Source organism: Camarhynchus parvulus, chromosome 28 (assembly GCF_901933205.1).
Source record: "Camarhynchus parvulus chromosome 28, STF_HiC, whole genome shotgun sequence".
Lineage (NCBI taxonomy): Eukaryota > Metazoa > Chordata > Aves > Passeriformes > Thraupidae > Camarhynchus > Camarhynchus parvulus.
The window spans coordinates 4,182,443-4,206,236 of record NC_044598.1 but is presented as its reverse complement, the minus strand read 5'-3'; the positions used below and the strand labels follow the sequence as shown (position 1 = coordinate 4,206,236).

General features: G+C 45.7%; 1 protein-coding gene across 1 annotated transcript in view; it reads left to right on the top strand.

The window, feature by feature from the left end:
- DOT1L (DOT1 like histone lysine methyltransferase) overlaps positions 1-23,794 on the top strand; it is an 89,552-nt gene that overhangs the window by 24,372 nt on the left and 41,386 nt on the right. Inside the window, 6 exon segments of the mRNA XM_030966557.1 lie at positions 1,344-1,572; positions 4,125-4,219; positions 6,826-6,888; positions 15,802-15,857; positions 19,084-19,163; positions 20,697-20,765. Coding sequence (XP_030822417.1) covers positions 1,344-1,572; positions 4,125-4,219; positions 6,826-6,888; positions 15,802-15,857; positions 19,084-19,163; positions 20,697-20,765 — 592 coding nt within the window.

Genomic DNA, 23,794 nt, shown 5'->3' with positions numbered 1-23,794 from the left:
CTGGGAGGGGCCTGTCCCTCATTCCTCAGTGAGTTTGGTGCCAGGTCCTTGTCCCAACGGTGGGTTCACCCTCATCCCCCTTGTGAGAAACAACTGCTGACTTTGAAAATTTAAAAAGGTTTATTAAACCTTAACAAAAATACAACAAAGGACTATATAAGGGAAAATTCACAGTGCTGGGAACTGCCCCTCGTGCACACCACGTGGCTGGTTCATCTTCAAGATGGATGCTCAGTCTTTTATACCCCTGGGGGTTGCATCAGCGAGCCCTGGTCCCTCCCAAAGTCTGTCAGTCTGCTCTTCTTTGCCATTTATTGGTGGAGACTGCTTTGTAACTTGATTGGAGGTCAGGTGTTGCCATGCCTCACCCCCTAAGCACCAAGCTTTGCCATTCCCAACTGCCCCATGCAAGGGGGACCTTCTTTGTCACCTGTCCTAGACAGCCCAGGCTGTCTGATGGTCACAATACAGGGGGAAAAAGGGAACTATGGTGAGAGCAGAGGACATCTAAACTACAGTAACATAGCTATACATCCCTGTTATAGATGGATAATGAGATGGTTGGCTCTCGCAATTCAAAGATAACTATTGTGTGGATATTAAGAAAAGCTTTAGTGATGTATTGTTTTTTCAGCAGGGGCTATTTGTCTGTCACCTGTTGTCAGGGTCTCTTGCTTGTCACAGTGACCCCGAGAAACGTTGGAAAGTCTCTTTTCCCAGCCCAGTGCTTGAAGAAGGAGTCAGGGCTCTTCATTTCTCGGTCTCAAGGTTGTTTATTGTATCTTATCTATAAAATTCTTTCTCCGACCTGCCAAGGTCTGCTCAGCAGGACAGCCAGAGGCACTCTGCCTGCCCCCAGGGCAGGGTTATGTCTTTATACTAAAAACTACATGTACAATGTTTACAAACACTTTCCAATACCTATCACCTATGTAAGACAGTGAGCTTCTGCTCTAAACCAATCTAAAAGTGCCAACATCACAGCAGAAGATGGAGGCCAAGAAGAAGAAGGAGAAAGGCTGGACACACCCAGATCCCTCCATCTTGCCCCCCTGAATCCCTATTCTAAAAACCCCAAGACCTATTTTTTCACCCCGTGATAACTTCACTATCATTCTACTTAATTTGTCGTGGTTTGCTGATCTTCATCTAAGGTTGGTAATTTGCTCCACGGGTCATAATCAAACCCACAGGTGTTTTGGGCTCTGTGCCAGGGTCTGTGAGCCCCCAGCCAGAGGGAAGTCCTGGGTCCTGACAACCTGTGGTGAAGTGGTTGGCTGTGACAGACTCTGTATGAGGTCGTGTAGGTCCAACCACCTCAGATCCATCTCTGTCCCCTGCAGTGGAAGGGGACCACGCAGCCCATGAAGCTGAACACACGTCCCTCCAACGGGCTCCTGAGGCACATCCTGCAGCAGGTCTACAACCACTCGGTCACCGACCCCGAGAAACTCAACAACTATGAGCCCTTCTCGCCCGAGGTCTATGGAGAAACCTCCTTTGACTTGGTGGCCCAAATGATCGATGAGATTAAAATGACAGAGGATGATTTGTTCATTGACTTGGGCAGTGGTAAGTGAGCAATAATTCCTTTTTCTCCTTTGCTTTCTCTTTTTCTTAATACTTTAAAAATCTCGTATTTGGGAAGCCAAATAGGGGCTTATCCTGTAACACAACTCCCAGGGCTGGGGGTTGTGTTACAGGATTAATATTGTGAAAAACACCAATCAGTTGTTTTTAAAATTTTAAATGTTTAATAGTAATAAAAGATTATAAAAATAGCAATATAATTAGAGTAATAACAATTTGGACAATTTGAATTAGGACAATATGAGACAATAGAAACAAAGAGGTATGGGCAGTCCGGGTACCTTTTCTGGGCAGCATAAGCCTGAAAAAGGACACAGTTAACAGAGGATTAACCCTTAAAAACACTAACCTGTTGCATATTCATACATCTCATACATGATGCATAAATTCCATTCAAACACAGAACTCTGGCTGGTCATCTTCAACTTCTTCTTAACCCTAACTGGCATCTTCATGGCTGAGTGAGATGGGAAGAAATTTGTTTCTCCTGATAATGGAGCAATAAATTCTCTTTCTCTGAAAGATTCAGGTGTCCTGTGGCTGCTACCTGGTGCGAGTCCTTTCTTTAGAAAAAAAGTATCTCACACAGTATAGTCTCCACTCCAACCTTATGTTATTACTTAAAACTGTATTTAACACGCTACTCAAGAAAACCAATACAGCAGAACTTTCTGTCATAACACATATAATAATAATTTTAATATTTGCGAAAAGCCAATCATAAAATATGCATTTTTCACAAGCATCTTTTCCAGATAATCCCCAAAGATGCTCCTGCTTTTATGCCAGGACTAAATGGACCAGACAAACCCCCCAGACCTCTTTTTTGTGGCAGTGAAATATCAGCCTGCAATGCAATAAACCCTTGTTACAAACCCCTTTGTGTTGGTGTTGTTGGATACACTTGTGAAGAAGAAATGTTGAAAATGATGTTTGACCATCAAGTTGCATTCCTAAGGATTCATGTGTTTTCACTGGATTTGCTTTATGCCCTTCATATCTGAAAATTGCATTTCTTGATCCTTCCTATGTGAAGCACTTGGTGTGGAATCTGAAAATGAAGGGGGTTTTGCCTCTGACTTGTCAGTGTGTCAAAAAAGCTTTTATAGTTTACTTGAACAGTTGTGAAACCCACAAAATCTCACCCACATCTGCAGCAGAGTCGAGTTTTAAAAGGAAATTGATGTGTCTAGTTGGTGAGGAAACCAGGTATGACTCAAGCACATGTGCAACAGAGACACTGAGTAAGAAAATGTTCTTTTTCTTGGTAAATCTGGTTCAGAACAGGAAAGGAGTAATAAGAATTTCCTCTCTTGCTTGATGTGTTCTGAAATTTTAACACATTTAAACCCAAACACGTATGTGTGATACAGGACTTCTGGGGAAAAATAGATTAAAAAAATTTGAATTTGAAAGTGTATTTAAATATTAAACAGTATATATAAGTATAGGTATTTATGTATGTTATACATAGTATATACATACATAGTAACACAACAGATTGTAGAATAATTTAATATTAAGTAGTATACAATTAAAAAGTAGAAGAATATAGTATACATATGATAAAATATAAATATATTAATATATAATAAATAATAAATATATGTAAATATATTACATGTAATATATTGCAATAATATAATATATAATATTAGATATATTATATGTAAGATACATATATTGGTAATATAGAAAATATACATTATATATAAATAAAACATAATATATATAAAAGATATATTCTATATATTTATATGTAATATAATATATAATATAAAATATGTATACATTATATATATCTATTACATATAATACAATACTTTATATATGAATTATACATAAATAAAAATTAAAATAATAATGTATATTATGTGCTAATATTTAATATAACATAGTATAATGTAAGTATATATAAATAAAAATATAGATTAAGGCTATATAAAATATTTAAATATATAATATATAAAATATAGATATAGGTATAGAAAATAAATAGATAGATCAATAAATGGATAAATAAATAAATATATACACACATTCAGGCTCTTCAGTGATTTTCTTACCTCTACTTCCCCTCTCAGTGGGACTGACTGAAATTTCCTGTCAGGGACTGATGCTCAGATGAGACCTTTAGAAAGACATCAGAGCTGAGAAACTCTTTTCCATCTGGAGGGAAACAAAACCTCCACAGATTCTCACAATTGTTTGTCCAGGAAGGTTAAAGCAGATCATATCTGGGAGTGCTGCAGCCTGAGTCCCAGGCCCATGGCAGAGACTTTAATCTGCTATCCCCAGGAATAAATCAGGTGTTCCTCACTCTGGTCTTGGGGCCGAGCAGCACCAGGGCAGTGGGCATGACTTTGGGAATGCCCAGTGCCTCCAGTGGGAATGACTTTGGGAATGCCCAGTGCCTCCAGTGGGGATGTAAGACCCCTGCCCAGTCCCCCTGCTGGTTTTGTGTGCCCTAAAAGCCTCTCTCCCTTGGCAGTGTTTTTTTTCTCAGCTCTGGGGTTTTTGTTGCTTCCCTGCAGGTGTGGGGCAGGTGGTGCTTCAGGTGGCTGCAGCCACAAACTGCAAACATCACTATGGAGTGGAGAAAGCTGATATTCCAGCCAAGTATGCTGAGGTGAGTGAGCTGGGGTGCTGCCTGGGGCAGGGACTCTCTGCTGCAGCAAAAGCAGAATTCCAACCCTGCTGGTGTTTGCTGCTCAGCTCAGCCTGTCCTGGAGCTGTGAAATATCAGCCATACAAGGATGGGCTTGAGGAAAGGAGTGTGTCCAGTCTGGAGTGTTCAAAAGCATCTTCCTGGAGTGATTTCAGGCCCTGAAAGCTCTTTTAACAATAATACCGGGGTCTGTTCAAAGGGGAGTGCAATGTAAGCTGCACCCAAATACCTGCAGTCATTCCATGTCTGGAATGGCCCTAATGCAGCTCCCAGAGGCCACAACGTGCAGCAAATACAGGAATTAATTCACCAAACAATTAGTGTTAAGTATTTTAAGGCCATATGTCTGCCTGTGGTGGTGATGCCCCTTTTTCAGTGATTAAACCACCAGAATTCCTCCTGAGGCCTGTGCTGGGTGTCTGCTTAGGAGGCACCTTAGTGAGGAAAACCATCAAATGGCCTGAAGCTGCAGGAGGGGAGATTTAGATTAGAGATTAGGAAGGAATTCTTGTCTGTGAGGGTGGCACAGGGTGCCCAGAGCAGCTGTGGCTGCCCCTGAAAGTGTCCAAGGCCAGGTTGGAAAGGGCTTGGAGCACCCTGGGACAGTGGGAGGTGTCCCATGGCAGGTGGGACTAAATCATATTTAAGGTCCCTTGCAGCCCAAACCATTCCATGATTGTTTGATAATGATTAGTCAGGCTTCTTTAGTTTATTTTAATATTTATGTTAAGGCTTCTTTAGTGAGGTTTCTTTACATTTCTAATTCTGTGCCAATGGGACACACACAGATGATGAGTTCAAGGCAAACCTGGGGGACCACAAGCAAACAGGGCAGGTCAGTCATGGCTTACTACAAGAAGTTTGCTTCCTTCAGTAGACTGAACAGAAACTGATCCCGCTGAATTGTCAAATCACAGATTCAGCCTGAACAGGCTGGAAAATTATCCCTCATGGAGGGAGGGAATAAATATAACTCCTTGATCCTTCTTTTCAGTGATGTGGGCAAAAATGCATAAACACAGTGGTGAGGACCATCAGTCAAGGACCTAAAAATCCACTTTGTTTTCCCTGCCAGAACTGAGTGGAACTTTTTACCTGGAGGGCTCTTCAGCCCCTCTGTGTGAACATCCTGGTTTTGCTTTGGGGCATTTAAAGACCAGGAATCCCCTCTGTGTTTACCATGAAACTTTGAGATCAGCTTTAAAAGGAAAAGTGAAATTCTCACTTTTACCAATGCCCCTTCCTGCCACTGTGCAAACACCAGGCTTTGGTTCAAACAGCAAACAAAAGAATGACCCACAAAATGGAGAATTTGGAGTAATCTGGGGTACCTTCAGTCTTCTATGAGACTATTGGGTGAACAAAATATTCTGCATTATTTCAATCCTGTCAGATTTAACAACCAAGGAGCTGCTGCAGTGTCAGAATGTGTGGAGCTACCTTGTGTCTCTGTTAGGGCCCAGTTTTCCTCCAAATATTTGTGGAAGAAGTTGGGTTGATTTTCCAGTTAAATTGGCTGTGGCACCACATCTGTGGGTACCCTGAGAATAGATGAATAATAAAATTTGAAAATCTTCATCTAAAGAGGAAGAATGTTACAGATTTATTTTAGTGAAGTTGCCTTAATAAATTAAAATGGAAGTTCCTACATAAAAATTGAGGGGATTTTTGAGTTTTCCTGCTTAACTTTGTGCACACACAGAGTTTTGCTGAGCTGCTGATGGGACAGCTGATCAACCATCAGCTTGAGTTCTCAGAGGGATCAGAATTTCTGCTGGGCTTCTCACACAGAACCACAGAGTAACTGGTGTTGGAAGGGACCTCTGGCAGGGCCACCTGGAGCTGGTGACACAGAAATGTGTCCAGGTGGCTTTGGAATGTCTCCAGGGAGGGAGACTCACCTCCAAATACGGGGTAAATCCTAAAGATCAGCTGCTGGCAGGGTGGTGTGGGGATGTGTGAGGCACTGAGCTGTCTGGATATGGGATTTTGTTCCTTTCTCCTTTCTTTGGACAACAGAAAACAGCAGAGCTCTCCTTGCTCTGCAGCCCTGGAGTGTTTGGGTGCAGTTTGAAGCACTCCCAGTTGCTGTGGGGAGCAGATTTGCTGCAGGATTCTCCCTCTTTGCTGCTGGGATGCTTTTCCTGCTGCTTTCTGCCTCCTCAGTGACCCCAGCAGACCTGGCCTTGTCCTGGCTGTCCCTTTGCTCCCTTGGGCTTAGGCTGGGCTCACCCCCCTCCTCCTGGGGGGATTATGCACCACAATTTGAGGCTGGGCTATTTTTAGTGCTGGGCTTTTCTTAGAACATGGAACTTCTGTGGAAAGGGGGGGGTGAAAATGCCAGCTTTGCCTTGGCCCTAAAAAAGTGAGGGTTTGGTTTTTTAAGGAAACTGAACAGCAGGAGCTCTGTGTCTGCCTGTCCTTGGAGTGTTCATGGCAAAAAACCTCCAAGCAGACAGAATTCCTGGGGATCAATGAGTGCTTCAGAGCTGTGTCCCCATTGCTGTGATGGAACTGGAAATGTGAGATGTCCTTATGGCTGGTTTTGGTTTTCTTCCCTCTTGCAGACGATGGACAGAGAGTTCAGAAAATGGATGAAATGGTATGGGAAGAAACATGCAGAATACACAGTGAGTGACACTCAGCTGCAGATTGGGATCCACAGCCCTGTGCAGAGTTTGCAAAGACCCCTCCAGCCTTTCCTCAGGCACCAGCAGCTGAGGCACAGCTGCTCCCTGGTTCTTGTATTGATCCTGGGGATGGTGTTTCCAATATATTCTCTCAGACCCTCTCTTTGTCTTGCCTGATGTGGGGTATGGTGTTAACTGGAGCACTTCCAGGTCTTTCCAGAAACTCTTGAAAGATTTATTCTTCTAAAATGTTGCTCTGACTGGGGCTGCCATGAGTCTTCTGTTTGTGTGAAATCCCCTTTCCCTTTCCTCTCCCTCTCTCCATGGATTGGGGTTTTTGCCAGGTGTGGCAGCTCCTCCTTGGGGTTCTGAACTCTCCTGCTGGAAATTAAAGCTGAAGCTTTGGTTCTGCAGGCAGGGGAAGGTGGGGCCACCTGGGCCCAGTTCTGGAGGTTCTGAGTGGGTGGAGATTGGAGCAGGAAGCTCCAGGAACAGCTGACAGGCTGGATGGTTCTCAGGGGAGGGTGGTGGGTGGTTCTGGTTTGGAAAGGTTTGGAATTGGATGCTCTGAAGGTGGAGCTGGAGCAGGAGGAGTAATTGGGTCATTATGGGGGAAATCTTCCTGAGTGGGGCAAGGGTTATGTTAGAATTTGATGTTTCTTTATGTCTGACGATGTTCTGCCCTCCAAGGATGGTGTGAGGAATGTGCAAATCCATGCACTGTCCTGTCCATTCCTTCCCTTTTCCCTTTCTTCCCCTTTGTAATTGTCATTAAGAAAATCTGCTCTCTGCCTAATCACTTCCCAGTCAGAAAATGGATGTGCAATAGGAACCCACTGGGAGTTTTGAAAACACATCTATTTCTTGTTCTGCCACTTTCCTGTGGGCAGGAGAGAGCCTGGCTGGATCAGGGATATTCCCAAATATCCCAGGGAAGCCAGGTCCTGCTCAGAGGCTGCAGCTGACCATGTGTGCTGCATCCAGGTGTGAGCAAGGATCGGGGAACTGCCTGTTCCTTCCTCCCTTTTCCTTCCTCCCTTTTCCTTCCTCCCTTTCTTCCTCCTTTCTTCCTCCCTTTCTTCCTCCCTTTCTCCCTCCCTTCTTCCCTCCCTGCCATATCCCTGGGCTGGTGTGATCCATGTGGATCCCAGCACTGTGGGATCAATTGGAGCTGACCTGTTTTTATTTCCCAGTTTTCTGTCTCCTGAGACCCTTGGTGCCCTCATCTTGCAGAGCAGCTGCTCCAGCTCTCCCTGGGGAAGCAGACTGGGAAGGAGATGCCCCCACCTGCCCCTGGCACCTCCCTCCTGCAATTCCTGCTCTGGACAGAGGGATTCCCTTCCAGGGATGCTGGGCCTGCTCTGCAGCAGGATTGATAATTCCTTCCTGCTGTGGGAGCACTGGGAGTGCTTTCCTTTTCCTGAAGTGGCCATATGGCATTTTTCCATTGTGTCACCCAGCTGGCATGACTTGAAAGGAATTGTTCCTGAGGATGCTCTGCTTCTGGGCTGGGTAATTTAAGGAATAGGAGAGGAACTTGGACTAAAATATTGGAAGCATATTGCTTGCCTTAGGCTGCATTTCCATATTGAGCATTCCAAGTGACAGAGTCTGGTGCTATATTGAAACAAAGCTATTTATTTTTGCCAGGTTCTTTGGCTTTTATAACTCTGTTTTCTGCAGTGTTTGGAGGAGTAAAATTTCCCTGAATATGCAATCTGAGGTTTTTTTGGGAAGAGTTAAACACTTGCAGCACTTCTTGTCTGAAGGAAAGTTGGTTTCCTGTCACCTTGGAGTGATGCTTGAACACAGATTTTGCGCTTTTATAGGAGGCACACAGGGCAGATTTTATTTAGTTTTTATTCATCAAACAGACTTTTGCCAGGCAGTTTATTTCCTTTAGGAACTCCTTAGCAGCATCTGCTATAGGTGACTGTTAAACACAGAGCAGACTTGCTCATGATGCAGCTGGAGGACACAGGAAAGTGTGGAATCGAAAGCCTGACATCTTTGTCTTTCTGGAAAACAGCTTTGTTCCTGCAAAATGCTTTGTGAGGTCCCAAAATTCCAAATGTTGGAGACAAAATAAGCACAAATTGGAATAATCTGTCATCAGCAGAGCTCAACTCGTGAGTTCCACTCCAGTGTTAGAGGCAGTCATATGAAAAATCAGTGTTTGGAGAAGAATCATGTGCTGGAGGAGGGGAGGGCTTGGTGGGAGTTCAGTGGGAAGAATTTCAGATCCCACCTGCAGCTCTGGCTGAGCTTTGTGGATGGTGTTTCTCTCTTGCTGTAAAAGTAAAAACTGTGGTGCATAAGGCAGCATTAAATCCTAGAAATACCCTGGAGGGTCGTGCTGGGTTTTTAGGATGTTTTAACAGCCACAATCCCAGCAGAGTTAGAGATTTCCAATTCCAATGGATTTAGGGCTCTCCCTGAAAAGTGATCTGCTGAGAAGTTGACTTTTGCAGAGTGTTCCATACTTGTTTGGGTTTGTGCATGTCTACAGTTCCTTCTTACTTGGGAAATCATGATCTCTGTAGCTTTTCACCATCTGCAGCCTTCCCAGCTGGTAGAATCCTTGCTGAGAAATATTTTCTGTCCTTTTTGCCTGTTGCAGCAGTCCAAGGGCCTCAGAACCTCATAATGTTTTTGCAACCTGCCCCAAATCCTCCAAGATGATTTTTTCAGCTTGCCATTAAAAGAAAGTTGCTAGGAATGTAAACAAAGAAACCCCCAGGACCCCCAAAACTCTGCAAACAATGAAGTTGTGTTTGAGATGCCTTGGAGAGAAGTGCAGTCACTGTCCCCTCACCAGATTGTTCTGCAGCCTTGAAATTCAAAATTCAGTTTCTGTCCTTCCCCATTGGATTGTTCTTGTTAGTGCTGGAGGTTCTGAGCTTGGACATGAATTCTGGAGAGTAAGGCCCAGTGTCTTTATTTAAAATAAACCCCAATTATCCAGATGTGTTTGTCCACAAATTATATATAAAAATATATATTTTGTCCATAATTGTAAAAAAAAAAAAAACCAAAACAACAACAGTCTTGAGTTTTTCCACACAAAATTGCAGCTTCATTTGTTCTGTAGTCACTTGGTGATAAAAGCAGATTAAAGTTCCTCAGCTGCAGGTGGCAAAGTGTCCTGGGGGTGTTGGATGGCCAAGGCTGCAGAGCCACAGCTGGAGGGAGGGAGGATCCATGTGGGGCATGAGAGGGGAGGGAGGGATTTGCTCCTCATGCATTGCCTTGGGAGGCTCCTGATCTCCAGCTGTTGTTGGTCACTGAGTCTCATAATCCTCTTAAATGAATATTTACATGCCCTGCTCTTTGGGAATGTGCAATTCCTGCTCATTTAGGGAAAATCAGATTCTTTGCTGCTCTTCCCTCCTGCATTCCAAGGGGAGGATCCTCTTCCTCCAGAGCTTATCATCATCACCATCATCACCATCATCATCATCATCATCACCATCATCATCATCTGCTTCAGCTTTTTGCACTAGAATGTCCCACTTCCATCACATCCCTTTGTTCCAACTTCTTTTATCTTCTCCTTTCTCTTCCCATGGAACTGAGAAGTTTCCAAGATTAACTTTACCCCACTCTTTCTAAGTAAACTTCTCTGAAGGAAGCAGGAGACTTTGGGAAGGTCATTAGGCCTGGCTAATTAGTGAGTCTTTCTTGGGGAATTCCTGCATATGTGCAGCCATCCAATTAAAACCCTGCATGGCAATTAAGAGGCAGATGGGTTTTCATGGTTTCTAACTGTAAATATCCTCCTGTGGCCTCAGAATCAGAGCCATCCCAGGTTTCTGGGGCAGGAGGCTGAGATTGCTGAGTGGCACAAAGTTCTTCTCTTCCTGGAACTCCCCTTGGAGAAAGTTTTGGGTATTTTTTGGTTTTTGTTGAGTTCTCAGTGCCTGTGACCTGTTGTTCCCTTTTTCTGAGATATTAAAACACAAAGTGGACTTGCTGGAGGACAGAGGAAGATGTGGAATGGAAAGTTCGGCATCTTTGTCTTTCTGAAAACTTTATCCCTGCAAAATGCTTTGTGAGGTCCCAAAAATTCCAAAGGTTTTTGTTGAGTTCTCAGTGCCTGTGACCGGTTGTTCCCTTTTCCTGAGAGAAGAAAACACAGAGCAGGCTTGTCCATGCTGTACCTGGAGGACACAGGGAGATGTGGAATGGAAAGTTCAGCATCTTTGTCTTCCTGAAAACTTTGTCCCTGCAAAATGCTGTGTGAGGTCCCAAAATTATAAATGTTGGAGACAAAATAAGCACAACTTGAAGGATCCCAGGCTGAGCTCAGAGCAGCTGGGAGTTGGTGCAGTCCCATGTTGGACTCTGCTGAGAACCAGGCTTAGTTTTGTGTTTATTTACTCAGGGTTGTTATAACAGAATTCCTGCCCTGCTCCAGAAAAGCTTCTTTAGGAGGTGGCAGTGACCGTCAAACTCAGCATTCCTAAAGGTGGGATTTGGGCTGCATGGATGCCTCTGTCTGCTCCCAGCAAACCCCAGGAGTTTCTGGTGCCTGCAAGTGGTTCAGCCCTGAGGAGCAGGGGTGAGTTTTGAGCATCAGTGCTAAGTTTGGGCTGCTTTTCTGCCTGCTTTATTTAATATTTCTCCTGTTCTGAGCACAAGCAGGGAGCTGTGTGGGAGTTCCAGTGCCCAGGAGCTGCTTTTTGGTCGTGACTGACATCACCTGCACATGAAAGCCTCCTGTTCTAGGAGCTGCTCTCAGGGCAGGATGAGGCAGCTGTTTGCTCCTGGTATTTTTGACCTCCCCATTTCAGCAGGAAATTTGCTGTTTTGGCATTTGAAAATCCCTCCAAACGTCCCCTGTGGCTTTGAAATGATGCCACATTTTGGAGGTTTGGATTCGTGCCTCTGGTTATTTTTGAAAAGAACAAGGACCTAAAAATAACCATGTGTACTTTTCCAGGCAGAAATTCTGGGGGTTTGGGAGCCAAGTGTTTGCACTGAGGCATCCTGAATTTGTGAATTTATGGCTCCAGCAGCACAGAGCCTCCCTGGCCAGCACTGGGCTGAGAACCCAGCCCTCCTCTCCAGCACAGGGGCCTGACCTTCCCAAACTCCTGCTCTGCTCCTTCTTACTTGAGAAATCATGATCTCTGCAGCTTTTCAGCATCTCCAGCCTTCCCACCTGGTAGAATCTTGCTAAGAAATATTTTCTGTCCTTTTTGCCTATTGCAGCACTGCAAGGGGCTCAGAACCTCATGATGGTTTTATGTTTTGAGGAGGGCAGGGCTTGGTGGGAGTTCAGTGGGAAGAATTTCAGATCCCACCTGCAGCTCTGGCTGAGCTTTGTGGATGGTGTTTCTCTCTGGCTGTAAAAGTAAAAACTGTGGTGCATAAGGCAGCATTAAATCCTAGAAATGCCCTGGAGGGTCGTGCTGGGTTTTTAGGGTGTTTTAACAGCCACAATCCCAGCAGAGTTAGAGATTTCCAATTCCAATGGATTTAGGGCTCTCCCTGAAAAGTGATCTGCTGAGAAGTTGACTTTTGCAGTGTTCCATGCTTGTTTGGGTTTGTGCATGTCTACAGTTCTTTCTTACCTGGGAGATCATGGTCCCTGTAGCTTTTCAGCATCTGCAGCCTTCCCAGCTGGTAGAATCCTTGCTGAGAAATATTTTCTGTCGTTTTTGCCTGTTGCAGCAGTCCAAGGGCCTCAGAACCTCATAATGTTTTTGTAACCTGCCCCAAATCCTCCCAAGATGATTTTTTTCAGCTTGCCATTAAAAGAAAGTTGCTAGGAATGTAAACAAAGAAACCCCCAGGACCCCAAAAACTCTGCAAACAATGAAGTTGTGTTTGAGATGCCTTGGAGAGAAGGGCAGTCACTGTCCCCTCACCAGATTGTTCTTCAGCCTTGAAATTCAAAATTCAGTTTCTGTCCTTCCCCATTGGATTGTTCTTGTTAGTGCTGGAGGTTCTGAGCTTGGCCATGAATTCTGGAGGGCAGGGCCCAGTGCCTTTATTTAAAACAAATCCCAGTTGTCCAGGTGTATTTCCACTCTATTTTTTCCACAATTATATATAAATATCCCCAGCCTCTTCAGCCATGTTTCCACACAAAATTGATGCCTCATTTGTTCTGTAGTAACTTGAACTCCCACCCTCTGTGTACCTCTGGCTGCCTCCCCCAGGCTGGGCCCTGCTGCTTTCCATCCAGCTGCAGGAAGAGTTACAGGAATCAGATGCTGCTGAGTGTATTCCTGCAGTGGCTGTTTGATAAACCTGAATAAAAACCTGGTCTGGCTTCTAAATTTAGCAGCAATGCAGGCAGCAGCTCTGGAGGCGATTTCTCTGAGCTCATTATCCTGTTAGATAAAGCATCTCCTGCACTGTCTAATCAGATGAAAATATCTGTGTTACAGATGGTCCCTTCCATTCATTATTCACTAAGGAGATTAAGTTTCAGAGAGAGGAGGAACAGGGTGAGGGAGGGGACAGTGGAGGAAGAGATTGAGTGTGGCCCTGTGGATGTGTCCCCTTCTCCCAGCATGGACCAGTTCTGCTGCTCCAGCACACTGGACTTTCCTTAATCAGCTGATTTTCCTTCTCAGTTCTTGTTTCACTCTCAAAATTACTGCAAACCACTGAGCTGAGTGGGATTTTGGGGGGAATTTTTTTTGGATTCTGTGTGTCAGTTGATGGGTAAAGAGCTCCTTTCCTTCTTTTGGTGATCATTTATTGATCAGTGCCTCAGCACAGTGGGTAAGGAGCTAAATATAAATAACCCCCTGGTTCCAGGGTCAGACAGCTCAGTCCTTGCTGCAGAGGAGCATCCAGGAATCACTGCCTTGCTTCCAGAGGGAAAAAAGAACCCATTTTCTCCCAGCCACAGTTGCTCATTTGATTATTTCTGTACTCCAGTGTTTTTCCTGGTGAAGTTTTTCCCTTGGCTCTTGGCTAAGCATGAGCTGGGGAAGCAGTACCACACAAAAATAGATGTGTTTAAGCTGGGCTGGGCTTCATTTGAATTGTTAAATGGCTCTGGCTTGCAAAGTGTTCATCCTCCATGGGTGAGATCAGGTAAAAACCTGGAGATTTTGGTTATAAGTGCTTTTCTAACCACACAGACAGGGCAAACACACAGTGAAACTGGACCCAAGTGAGGCCTTACAGCCACATAGGTTGGATTTCAAGACCTTTATTATGAAGTTTAGCATTTCAAAATAGTTTCATGTTACTTAGCTTCTCTGTTCTCTTGCAGACTGTGTTGTTTGTGGTTCCTGGTTTTCCCAATGTTTTTCTTTCCCTGTTAGTGTAGGAAAACCCTGTGGAGACTTTAGAAACTGGTGGTGTGGAGGATGCCATAGAGGAGCTGACTTGCAAAAACTGTTAGAAAATAAACACAGTTGCCTGTCATGTGGGTTTTCTTTGTCTTGGTTACTCAACTATGGAGCTGTTCACTACAAGCATAGATTAGGCTGAGACAAAATTCTCTTAAAATCAGTCTAGAGGTGGTGTCCACGTATAGGCACCCAGAAATATCTTTCCTTATATGAGAAAAAATTCTTCTTAGAACTTTTTTGGTGTTAAATCTCTGGTTTAGATTCTGACAGTACGCAACTAGATGTCCTTGGGTTGAATCTTCGAGTTCAGCTTCCATCTCATCCTTTGGTTTTATTACTGCAGGGATGTCAGAGGTGCTTCCCCTCCCAGCAGGTGGGAGATCACAGGAATTAATTCTGCTTTAACTCTGATTCCAGCCCAGCTGGTGGAACAGGTATTTCTGAATAACTTCAGCTACTCTTACATGCTCTCTTCAGTTTCTGGCACTTCAGGCTCTTGACAAAGTTCTTGATCTCTCACCTGAGATGTCCACTTTTCTCAGCCCTCTTGTGTAACATCAGGAGATTTTGGTGCTTTTCCCCTTCCTTTCCTCCTGGAAGCAGCCCCATTCCTGTTGGCACCTGTGGCTTTGTCCCTCACAGTGGCTCAGGCAGGTTTGTCACCCCCCTGTGTCCCTGCCTGGCACCAGGAGTTCCCTTTGGATGCTCCCAACCTTGAGGGATGGAAGTTGTTCCAGTGTCTGCAGCCTTGGAGTTGTCACTAATGAGAATTAGATGTGAAATCCTCCCTCCTTCCCAGACAGTGCAGGAAAAGGATCCTCAGCAGCTGCTTTGATGTTCCTGAGGTTCTGGCACAAACCATCATCTTCAAAGGGTGTCATCAGCATTAATTAGAGACTTGCACCTTATTTTTTCTCTCCTCCTCTTATCTTCCTCCCCCAAACCTCCTCCTGCCTGGCTTGTGGCACAGCAGAGGTGTGGCCCACAGGCTCCCCTCTCATTTCCAGAACACAACTGAGGAAATTTCAGCCTGTGCCAGAGCTCTGTGCTCACCTGGGGCTTGATGTGGTGTCACCAGAAAGGTGCTCCACAGCCACTGAAGTCATAACTGTCCTTATTTTCAAACAAGGCCTTTATGTTACTTCATTTCCAACTTGAAAGTGTTAGAAGTGCTCAGGGTTTATATTTAGCAGCACAAAAATCAGATTGTTGTTTATGCAGTGCAGCAAGAGCCTGAATTGGGAGCCAGGGCTCCCAGCAGGAGCTGTTCCCAATCCAGGCTCAGCTCCCTGTGCTGAGCGGGGGTCCCCAGCCCTGGGGGCCTTCAGGAGGCATTTTCTGGGCAGTTTTGCAATGAGTGCCAGCACTTCTGGCTTCTCCACAGAGCAGAACCCTTCCCATGCAGGAGAGGGGCTGAGGGTGGGAGCAGGGAAGGAGAAACCTCAGGGTCAGCTTTTCCTGCTCCACCTCTGCCTTTCCAAAAGGTTTCACTTGTCCCTGGTTGCTGTGGGCTCAGGGGGCTGGTGCAGCCTGTTTGTCCCTCTCTGGAGGGAGCCCTGGTAACCCCTCTGTGTTTCTGTTCTTTGGTTTTCAGCTGGAAAGAGGTGACTTCCTCTCAGAAGAATGGAGGGAGAGGATTGCAAACACAAGGTACAGTACAGCACTTGAGTGCTGCTTTCTGAGCTGGATATTTGGGAGTTTGTATAATGGAAATTGGGAGGCTGGCCAGCTTTTTATATAGAATTTCCATAGCAAATACCCAAAGTCTATCTGCCAACTCTTACAGTGGCCTCTTTAGATCCTGTTTTCTGACTAGAAGAATGGCTTGGAGTGCATGTCCCATGATATTCCATACAAGGGTGTATCCAAGATAAATTCTGCTTATAAGAGGAACACAAACCTCCATTTGTTTTGCATATCCCTATAGTTCATGTCAGGGATTCTGGCAAAACTCCTTCTCTTGGCTTTTGGGGCACACAGGCTCACTTTCCCTCTAATAAAAAGGAAAAGACCCAAGTGAGTTTGTTTCAACTTAAATTGTAAGTTCATTTAAACTTAATTGTCTTGAAGATTTATTTATGTGGAGAACTAAATGCAGAGGGTTGGGCTCCTTTCTGAGGGAGCACAAAGGGAGTAAATTTGTTAAAAGCAATAAAAGTCGTCTGTATTTTTAAAGCTTTGCATTCTTTCAGCCTTATGGGTAGAAAAACCTCTTTATTTTTTATATGACCTTCTGGGCCACCCTGTTATGTGGGGGAATGGAAGGCAGTTGTCAAAGAGAGCTCTGAAACCTTGAGACTTGTGGCCATTTCTGGATGGCTCCCAAAGCTCTGGTTGTGAGAGCCTGGAGGAGGCGTCTGCCAGCCTGGTGACTCCTGCAGGATTCTGCTCCTCACTTTCTTCTGGAGGTGCCTTTTAATTTGTGGACAGACTTATCCCAGCCTTGCAGCACACTTGGGTTTGGCTTTGTTGCTTGTTATTCCAAGTGCACAATCCTCTGCTGCCCGGGCAACTTTCCTCGGAATTAATTTAAATTTTTTAGAGAAGTTTTTGGCTGCAGGAGCTGTGGCTGCACCCAGAAGTGCTGGGAGATGTTTGGTTTGTATGGCATGGCACTCACTGTGTGTCTCAGTGCTGCTCCACCTCACTCTGGGGCAGGGTCAGGGAATTCTGGAATGGTTTGGGTTGGAAGGGAGCTTAAATTCCATCCAGTGCCACCTCTGACAGCTTACTGCACCTCAGGCCCTGCTCAGTCTGGCCTTGGACACTTCCAGGGATGGGGCTGCTAGCAGGACATGGTTCCCTGTGTGTTCCAGGGGATCCCTGTGCCTGTGGCTTGGCAAAACCTCCTGGAAGAGAGCTGAGCCCAAGGGGATTCAGGGTTCCTGTGCCCTGCACGCACTCACAGGATCCTGTGCCAGAGTGAACACTATAAAAACACATCTGCAGGCTCTGGCTTTTCCCCTTCCTCTCCTGGATGTTTTCTAGTCCCATTAATATGTTTGGCTCCTTTGCAAGGCCTTTTTTTCTTTTGGCACATGGGAAGGAGGAGGAAGAAACCCCTGCTAGCTTTACTTGCCAGGCAGGGTTTCCCAAATTTCCAAGAGCAAGGCGTAGCAAGAATAACTTTTTTTTTCCCTTGGTGCATAAACACTTTTTTCATTCGTGGTTTTTAATAGCTGCTTTTGAATGCTGCTCTTAAACTCCCTGTGTCCTTGTTGAACACGTTTCATGTGTGGAGGCACTGGGAAGGGAATTTTCCTGCAAAGAAATCAGTTCTTCATGTGGGAACAATAGGCCAGGATGGCTTTTACACTTCACAGAATCCTGGAATATCCTGAGCTGGGAGGGACCCTCAGGGGTGATCAGTGCAGCCCTGTCCCTGCACAGCCACCCCAAACCCCCACCCTGAGCACCCCTGAGAGCTCTGTCAGTGAGGGGCTGGGAACACAAACCCTGTGAGGAACAGCTGAGGGAGCTGGGGGTGCTCAGCCTGGAGAAAAGGAGACTCAGGGCTGCCCTCATCACTCTCTGCAGCTCCTGAAAGGTGCCTGTGCTCAGCTGGGGCTGGGCTCTTTCTCCAGCAGCACTGACACAACCAGAGCTCACAGCCTCAAGCTGTGCCAAGGGAAATTTAGGTTGGATGTCAGGAAAAAAATCTAGGTTGGGTATTAGGAAGTTGGTGAGATCCTATCCTATAGGTAAGATATTAGGAAAAACCTAATTAGGCTATTAAGTTGGGTATTAGGAAAAATTGATCATTCTTTCAGTTTTTCATGGAAAGGGTGATGAAGTTCTGCAATGGCTGCCCGGGGAGGTGGTGGAGTCCCCATCCCTGGGTGTGTTTAACAAAGCCTGGATGTGGCACTGGGTGCCAGGGTTCAGTTGAGCTGTTGGGGTTGGGTTGGACTCGATGGTCTTGGAGGTCTCTTCCAACCCAGGGATTCTGGAATTTTGTGATTCTGTGTCCAAATGCTCCTGGAGCTCTGGCAGCCTTGGCACCATTCCCTGGGGAGCCTGGGCAGTGCCCAGCACCCTCTGGGGAAGAACTTTGCCCTGAGCTCCATGCCAAGCCCTGACAAGTTCATTCAGCAGGGAGCTCAACCACTTCCAAGAGGTGTTGAGGACTCTTGTTGCATCCTGGGCACTGAATGGGCACCAGTGACATTTAGGCCAGGCTGATTAGACCTTTAAACTAAAGGGGTGTTTCTTTTTTAATCTGTGGCATGTTCTGTTTCTTTACGAAGCTGTTTTATCATTTGTGGGGTTCTACCTCTGTGCAGATTTCTTTGTTTCCATGTGATTGTTTTTTCCAGGAACAATCCCCCTCCCCTCATTGAATTTCTTAACCCAGAAGAAAAGATGTAACTCCTCTGTTGTGGGTAGGGCTGAAGTGCTGGATTTAGGACAGGGAAAATGTGCTAAGAGGTCACTGTTTTCTGGCATTATGGGGAATTTGGAGCTGGAATTGAAACAGATTGCCCAGAGCAGCTGGGGCTGCCCCTGGATCCCTGGCAGTGCCCAAGGCCAGGCTGGACAGGGCTTGGAGCAGCCTGGGACAGTGGAAGGTGTCCCTGCCATGGCAGGGGTGGCACTGGATGAGCTTTTAGGTCCCTTCCAACCCAACCAATTTTATGATTCTAAAATACATTTTGATATTTTGCTGTAAGATTTTAAGTCCCCACCAAGAAGCAGCAGGATGAAGAGCTGAGTGTTGCTCTCCATGTTTTTGGTGACAGGAGCTGTAGAGCTGGGGACAAGCAGGTTTGTCCATGGCAGGAGTGGCTGGGAAGGCTCCAAGGGGCTGTGGTGTGGCTGGGGGTCCTTGTGGGGTATTCCTGGCTCCCTGATCTTTAACTGGATCATTGTTTTGCAGTGTTATTTTTGTGAATAATTTTGCCTTCGGGCCCGAGGTGGATCACCAGCTGAAGGAGCGCTTTGCCAACATGAAGGAAGGTAAATCCAACTGGAAATGTGTCCCCCTTGTTTCCTGATTCCTGTGGGAGCTGGGGTGGGAGAGGGGGGCTCAGTCCCAGCTGGCAAAGCCAGGCTTTGGGGTTTGTTCTGTGCCTTGGGGCCAAGTGGCTGCAGCACAGTGGGATTTGTTCTTCTTCCCTTTGTGCCTGCCCACACCTGCCTGGTTCCCTGGAGCATCCCCTCTGCTGGGAAAACTCTGCTGCAGAATTGGGGTGGGAGGAGTTGCTGGTGCATCCTTCCCTCGTTTGGGAGCCCACAAAACACCCAACAGCCAAGGCCAAACTTCCTGGATCCCTGGCAGTGCCCAAGGCCAGGCTGGACAGGGCTTGGAGCAGCCTGGGACAGTGGGAGGTGTCCCTGCCATGGCAGGAGTGGCACTGGGTGAACTTTAAACTCTTTCCAACCCAACCCATTCCATGATTCTTGGCTGCAGAGGCACAGCTTTGGAAGGCCAGTCTGTAATTCCATACAGAATTCACTTCTCCTGTTCAGAGCTGGCTCATTTAATGCTGGGTGTTAATTCCTGGTTTTGGAAATGCTGGAGTCCCCATCCCTGGAAATGCTCCAAACCTGTGGGGATGTGGCACCTGGGGACAGGGTTTAGTGGGATAGACTTTGATGGTCGGACTTGATGATCTTAAAGGTCTTTTCCAGCCTTAATGGTTTTACAATTCCATAAAATCTGGGGCAGTGTCACTGGGTGCTCCTGAGAAGCTTCACTGGAGCCTGGGGACACCCCCTAACCCCACCCTGGCCTCTCCATTGCCCTGGGTGTCTTTTCTTTGCTCTTAACCACTGGGAAAAGCAACAATTTTAGTTGGTTGTGGCAGAAATGACAGAAATAACAATTTCTGAAAAGAAAAATATGTGGTGTGAACAAAGCAGCTGTGGCTTCCCATGGCACAGCTTTGTGCTGAAATAAATAATGTGACTTTTGGGCTTTGCTGCAAACCATAAAACCTCCAAACTTAAGCTGTTTTCTTTAATTTAACTGGATTGTTTTTTAGTTTTCAAACTTGTTTAATAGTGGCTTGAGAACAGTGGGAAGGTGGAGATGTTTCAAGAACCCTTTACAATGATGAAACCTGATTTCTCTTCCCAGAGTGTACTTCAGGCTCTGCTGAATGACCCCAAATACCCATGAAATGAAGATTAGTGGCCTCTAAATTAAAGGGCTTTGGGGGCTTGTGTATGAAAGATCTCAAGTAGGATGGAGATAATTGAAATTTCTTTAGATTGCCACTGAGAATTAACATGCTCTTTTTTTCCCAAGTGTTTCAAATCTGTCATTTTAAATGATCCTTGAGGTGTCACCTGGCAGGAATCATGGATTTGCTTTCTTGGGGTTGTCAAAATGAGAATTAAGGGATTTATTTATTTTTTAATGCTATACAAGGGGCAGTTTTATAGGATTGCTCTTTAGGGCTCTGTACCAGGTTATATTTAATAAGTAGTTACTTCTAGAACAAATAATGGAGCTGACTGTGCTTTTTGCTTTTCTTCTTTTTCCAGGTGGGAGAATTGTGTCCTCAAAACCTTTTGCACCTCTAAATTTTAGAATTAACAGTCGAAACTTGAGTGGTATGATTGCCCTTTTTATTGTTCATTACAGTTGTGGATGTTCATTATCTGAAATTGTCTGGGGGGTGTTAGCATTTTAGAGTTGTATAAGTAGAAAATGCTGTTGGATTGGTAGGGCACACCAAGTGACAGGTACTTAAAATCAATTTAAAAGGAGGAGAGGACAATTTAAAATCAATTTAGAATCAATTTAAAGAGAGGAGCAGACACTTTTGATGGGCTTTGTGCTGCTGTGTTTTGGTGTTGGTTCCATCAATGTGTCCCTGAGCTGCAGAGAAATCAGGAGTTCAAGGGTGTGAATCATTCCTTCACCACAAAGAGCAGCCCTGACTCACAGGGGAGTTCCCTACGCCCTAAATCCAGGCAGGTAAATCCCACCAGGCAGGATTCCTAAGGCTTAGAGGTTATGGAGCCAGCCTAGCACAGCTGGGCCTGCTCACCTGGACAGGAGAAGGCTCCAGGGAGAGCTCAGAGCCCCTGGCAGGGCCTGAAGGGGCTCCAGGAGAGCTGCACAGGGACTGGGGACAAGGCCTGGAGGGACAGGAGCCAGGGAATGGCTCCCACTGCCAGAGGGCAGGGCTGGATGGGATCTTGGGTCAGGAATTGTTCCCTGGCAGGGTGGGCAGGCCCTGGCACAGGGTGCCCAGAGCAGCTGGGGCTGCCCCTGGATCCCTGGCAGTGCCCAAGGCCAGGCTGGACAGGGCTTGGAGCAGCCTGGGATGGTTGAAGTTTCCCTGCCATGGCACTGGATGGGCTTTGAGGTCCTTCCCAACACAAACCATTCCAGGATTGTGTGAAATGTTCAGCTTTGAACATCTCCTGTGCTGTGCATTGAGCAAACAAACCTCTCCCAGACACACCCAGGCCTTGGGTCAGGTTCATTGCCAGCACAGGGTCGTGGTTTCCTTCTCCTGTGAACAGGCCAGACTCGATGTTTGGCAGCCTTGTCCTCTGCAAGGACATGAGCTGCGGTTTAAGGAGGTTTTGGGACATTCCATGTGGTTGGGTTTGACCTGTTCAGACTTTCACTGTTGAAACTGGGATGTCTGTGCAGAAGCTGGACTGATGTTCTTTGTGGGTCCCTTCAAGTTCAAGTTTTTAAATTAGATTTCTCAAGCAGAAGAGCAGTCCAAGCTGGGCTTTACATGTATTTACTGTTTCCAGTGCTAAATTTTCCTTAAATCAAACCCCCCTCATTCCCTCCCTGTGCAGACGTGGGGAGCAACTCAGTGAGTTCCAAATCTCAAACTGTGCTGTCTAATTTTGGCCTAAGCTGCTTTTGAAGAACAGTAATTTTTGGACTGTCATGAAGTAAATTGAGCCCTTGGGAGTTATTTTTAAGCTTGAATTCTTGTGAATGTACCACACATCAGGCACCTAAACCTGCACTTTTCTTCCCTGTTTAAAATTCTCTTTTAAGGCCTCTGGTAGTTTGGACCCTTGCTGAACTTTAGGTGCTGGACTGCCAGTTCTTCTGAGGCATGGACTTCAAAATAAAAGGGAAAAAGGGTGGAATGATGCTCCTGGAACTCCTCAAACCCTGGGAGAGCTGGGACCAGGCTGTCAGTTTACTGATGAGGCAAAGAGGGCCTGAGTAAAGCTTGGGTGCTCTTGCAGAGCCCACCAGAGCTTGAGAAAATCCAAAAATGCACTTGGAGATGTTTCAGTTCGACCTGCCGACAAAAATACAGGGCTTTGGTCTCTCAAGCCTTTTCTTTTCCTGGATTTTTCCCATTCCCTTCTCTCTCTGCTGCATTTAGGAGACTGAAGCCAGCATGTGCTGCTGTTTCACCTCAGAGCAGCCCTGGCTGCCTCTGCCAGTTGAGCCAGACCTTTATCCCACCCCAGCTCTCAGCCCAGCCTGGATTCATTTGGAATGTTTTCTAGAATGCTGAACTCTCAGATCTCAGCTTTTATTTAATGCTGAATGGAAATGCTGATGTTAAAATTATATTGAGATGATTAATTGGAGTTTGGATGGGTGAGAGGCTCTAGCAAAAGGAGAACCAACAGCTTCTGCCAGTAGGAAACTTCCAGGGATTCAGATAAAAGGCCCTGAAAAAAATTACCTTTCTATGCTACAAACAGGGAGAATTGTGTGAATAAATTTTAGGGCTTTATCCCTTTCTGAGACCAAATTATGTTGACAAATACCAACATCAAATGAGCTTGGGTGGGATGTGCTGGGGCTGGGGCTTGTTCCAGTGGCTTTTCCAAGTGACACTCCCAGGGAAATGCCATCCCCAGCATGGCCAGGGTCCTGCACATGGAGCAGGGAATGTCACTGCTCTGCTGCCCCACAAGGTTTTCCGTAACACTTTTATTCATCAAGGCTTTTTTTGGTGTCTGAGCATGCCTTGAGTCACGTCTCACCTGTCTGTCAAATACTCTGATCTGGAGTATGAACATTTAAATAATTTATACAAAACCCTGGGAAAGATCAAGCTTTAAGAAGGAGGCGCCAGTTCCCTCAATTCCACTTTTGTCCTTAGTAGTTCCATCTGTGGGAAGAAGTGGAAATGTGGAAAGAGTTGGGACAAATGAAAACAAGTATTAAAATGTGGTTAAAGTAGTGGTTGAGGTTGCTGAATCCCAAACCTTGCTTTTGACCTCTTCTGGGTCATTTTTGTTTAATTAGAAATGTGCCATAATTTCTCCTGCAGCCCTGCCACTGGCTCAGTGCTTGTGGGAATGTTTAAGGCACATCCCCAAGCTATTAATTCTGGAGAACAAAACAAATATAGACAAGAAAGCAAACCCAGAACATGTTTGTGCCCAGTCCAAATATAGGGCAGCTGCAGCTGACAGGGGCAGGGCTGGTGACGTTCTGGGGCTGTTTAATTCATCCCTGTCTCACACATGTGGTGTTCCTTGGAAAAGAGTCTGGGACACAGTTCTGCTGGCCAGAACTAACTCACTCTGGGCTGGCTGGCTCAAAGGTACATGTCCCACATGTTGCTTTCCTGTGGGATGCACGTAGCAGGAGAGGAAGAAATTCCCTTGAAACTCCCAGCAGTGTTTTCCTGGAG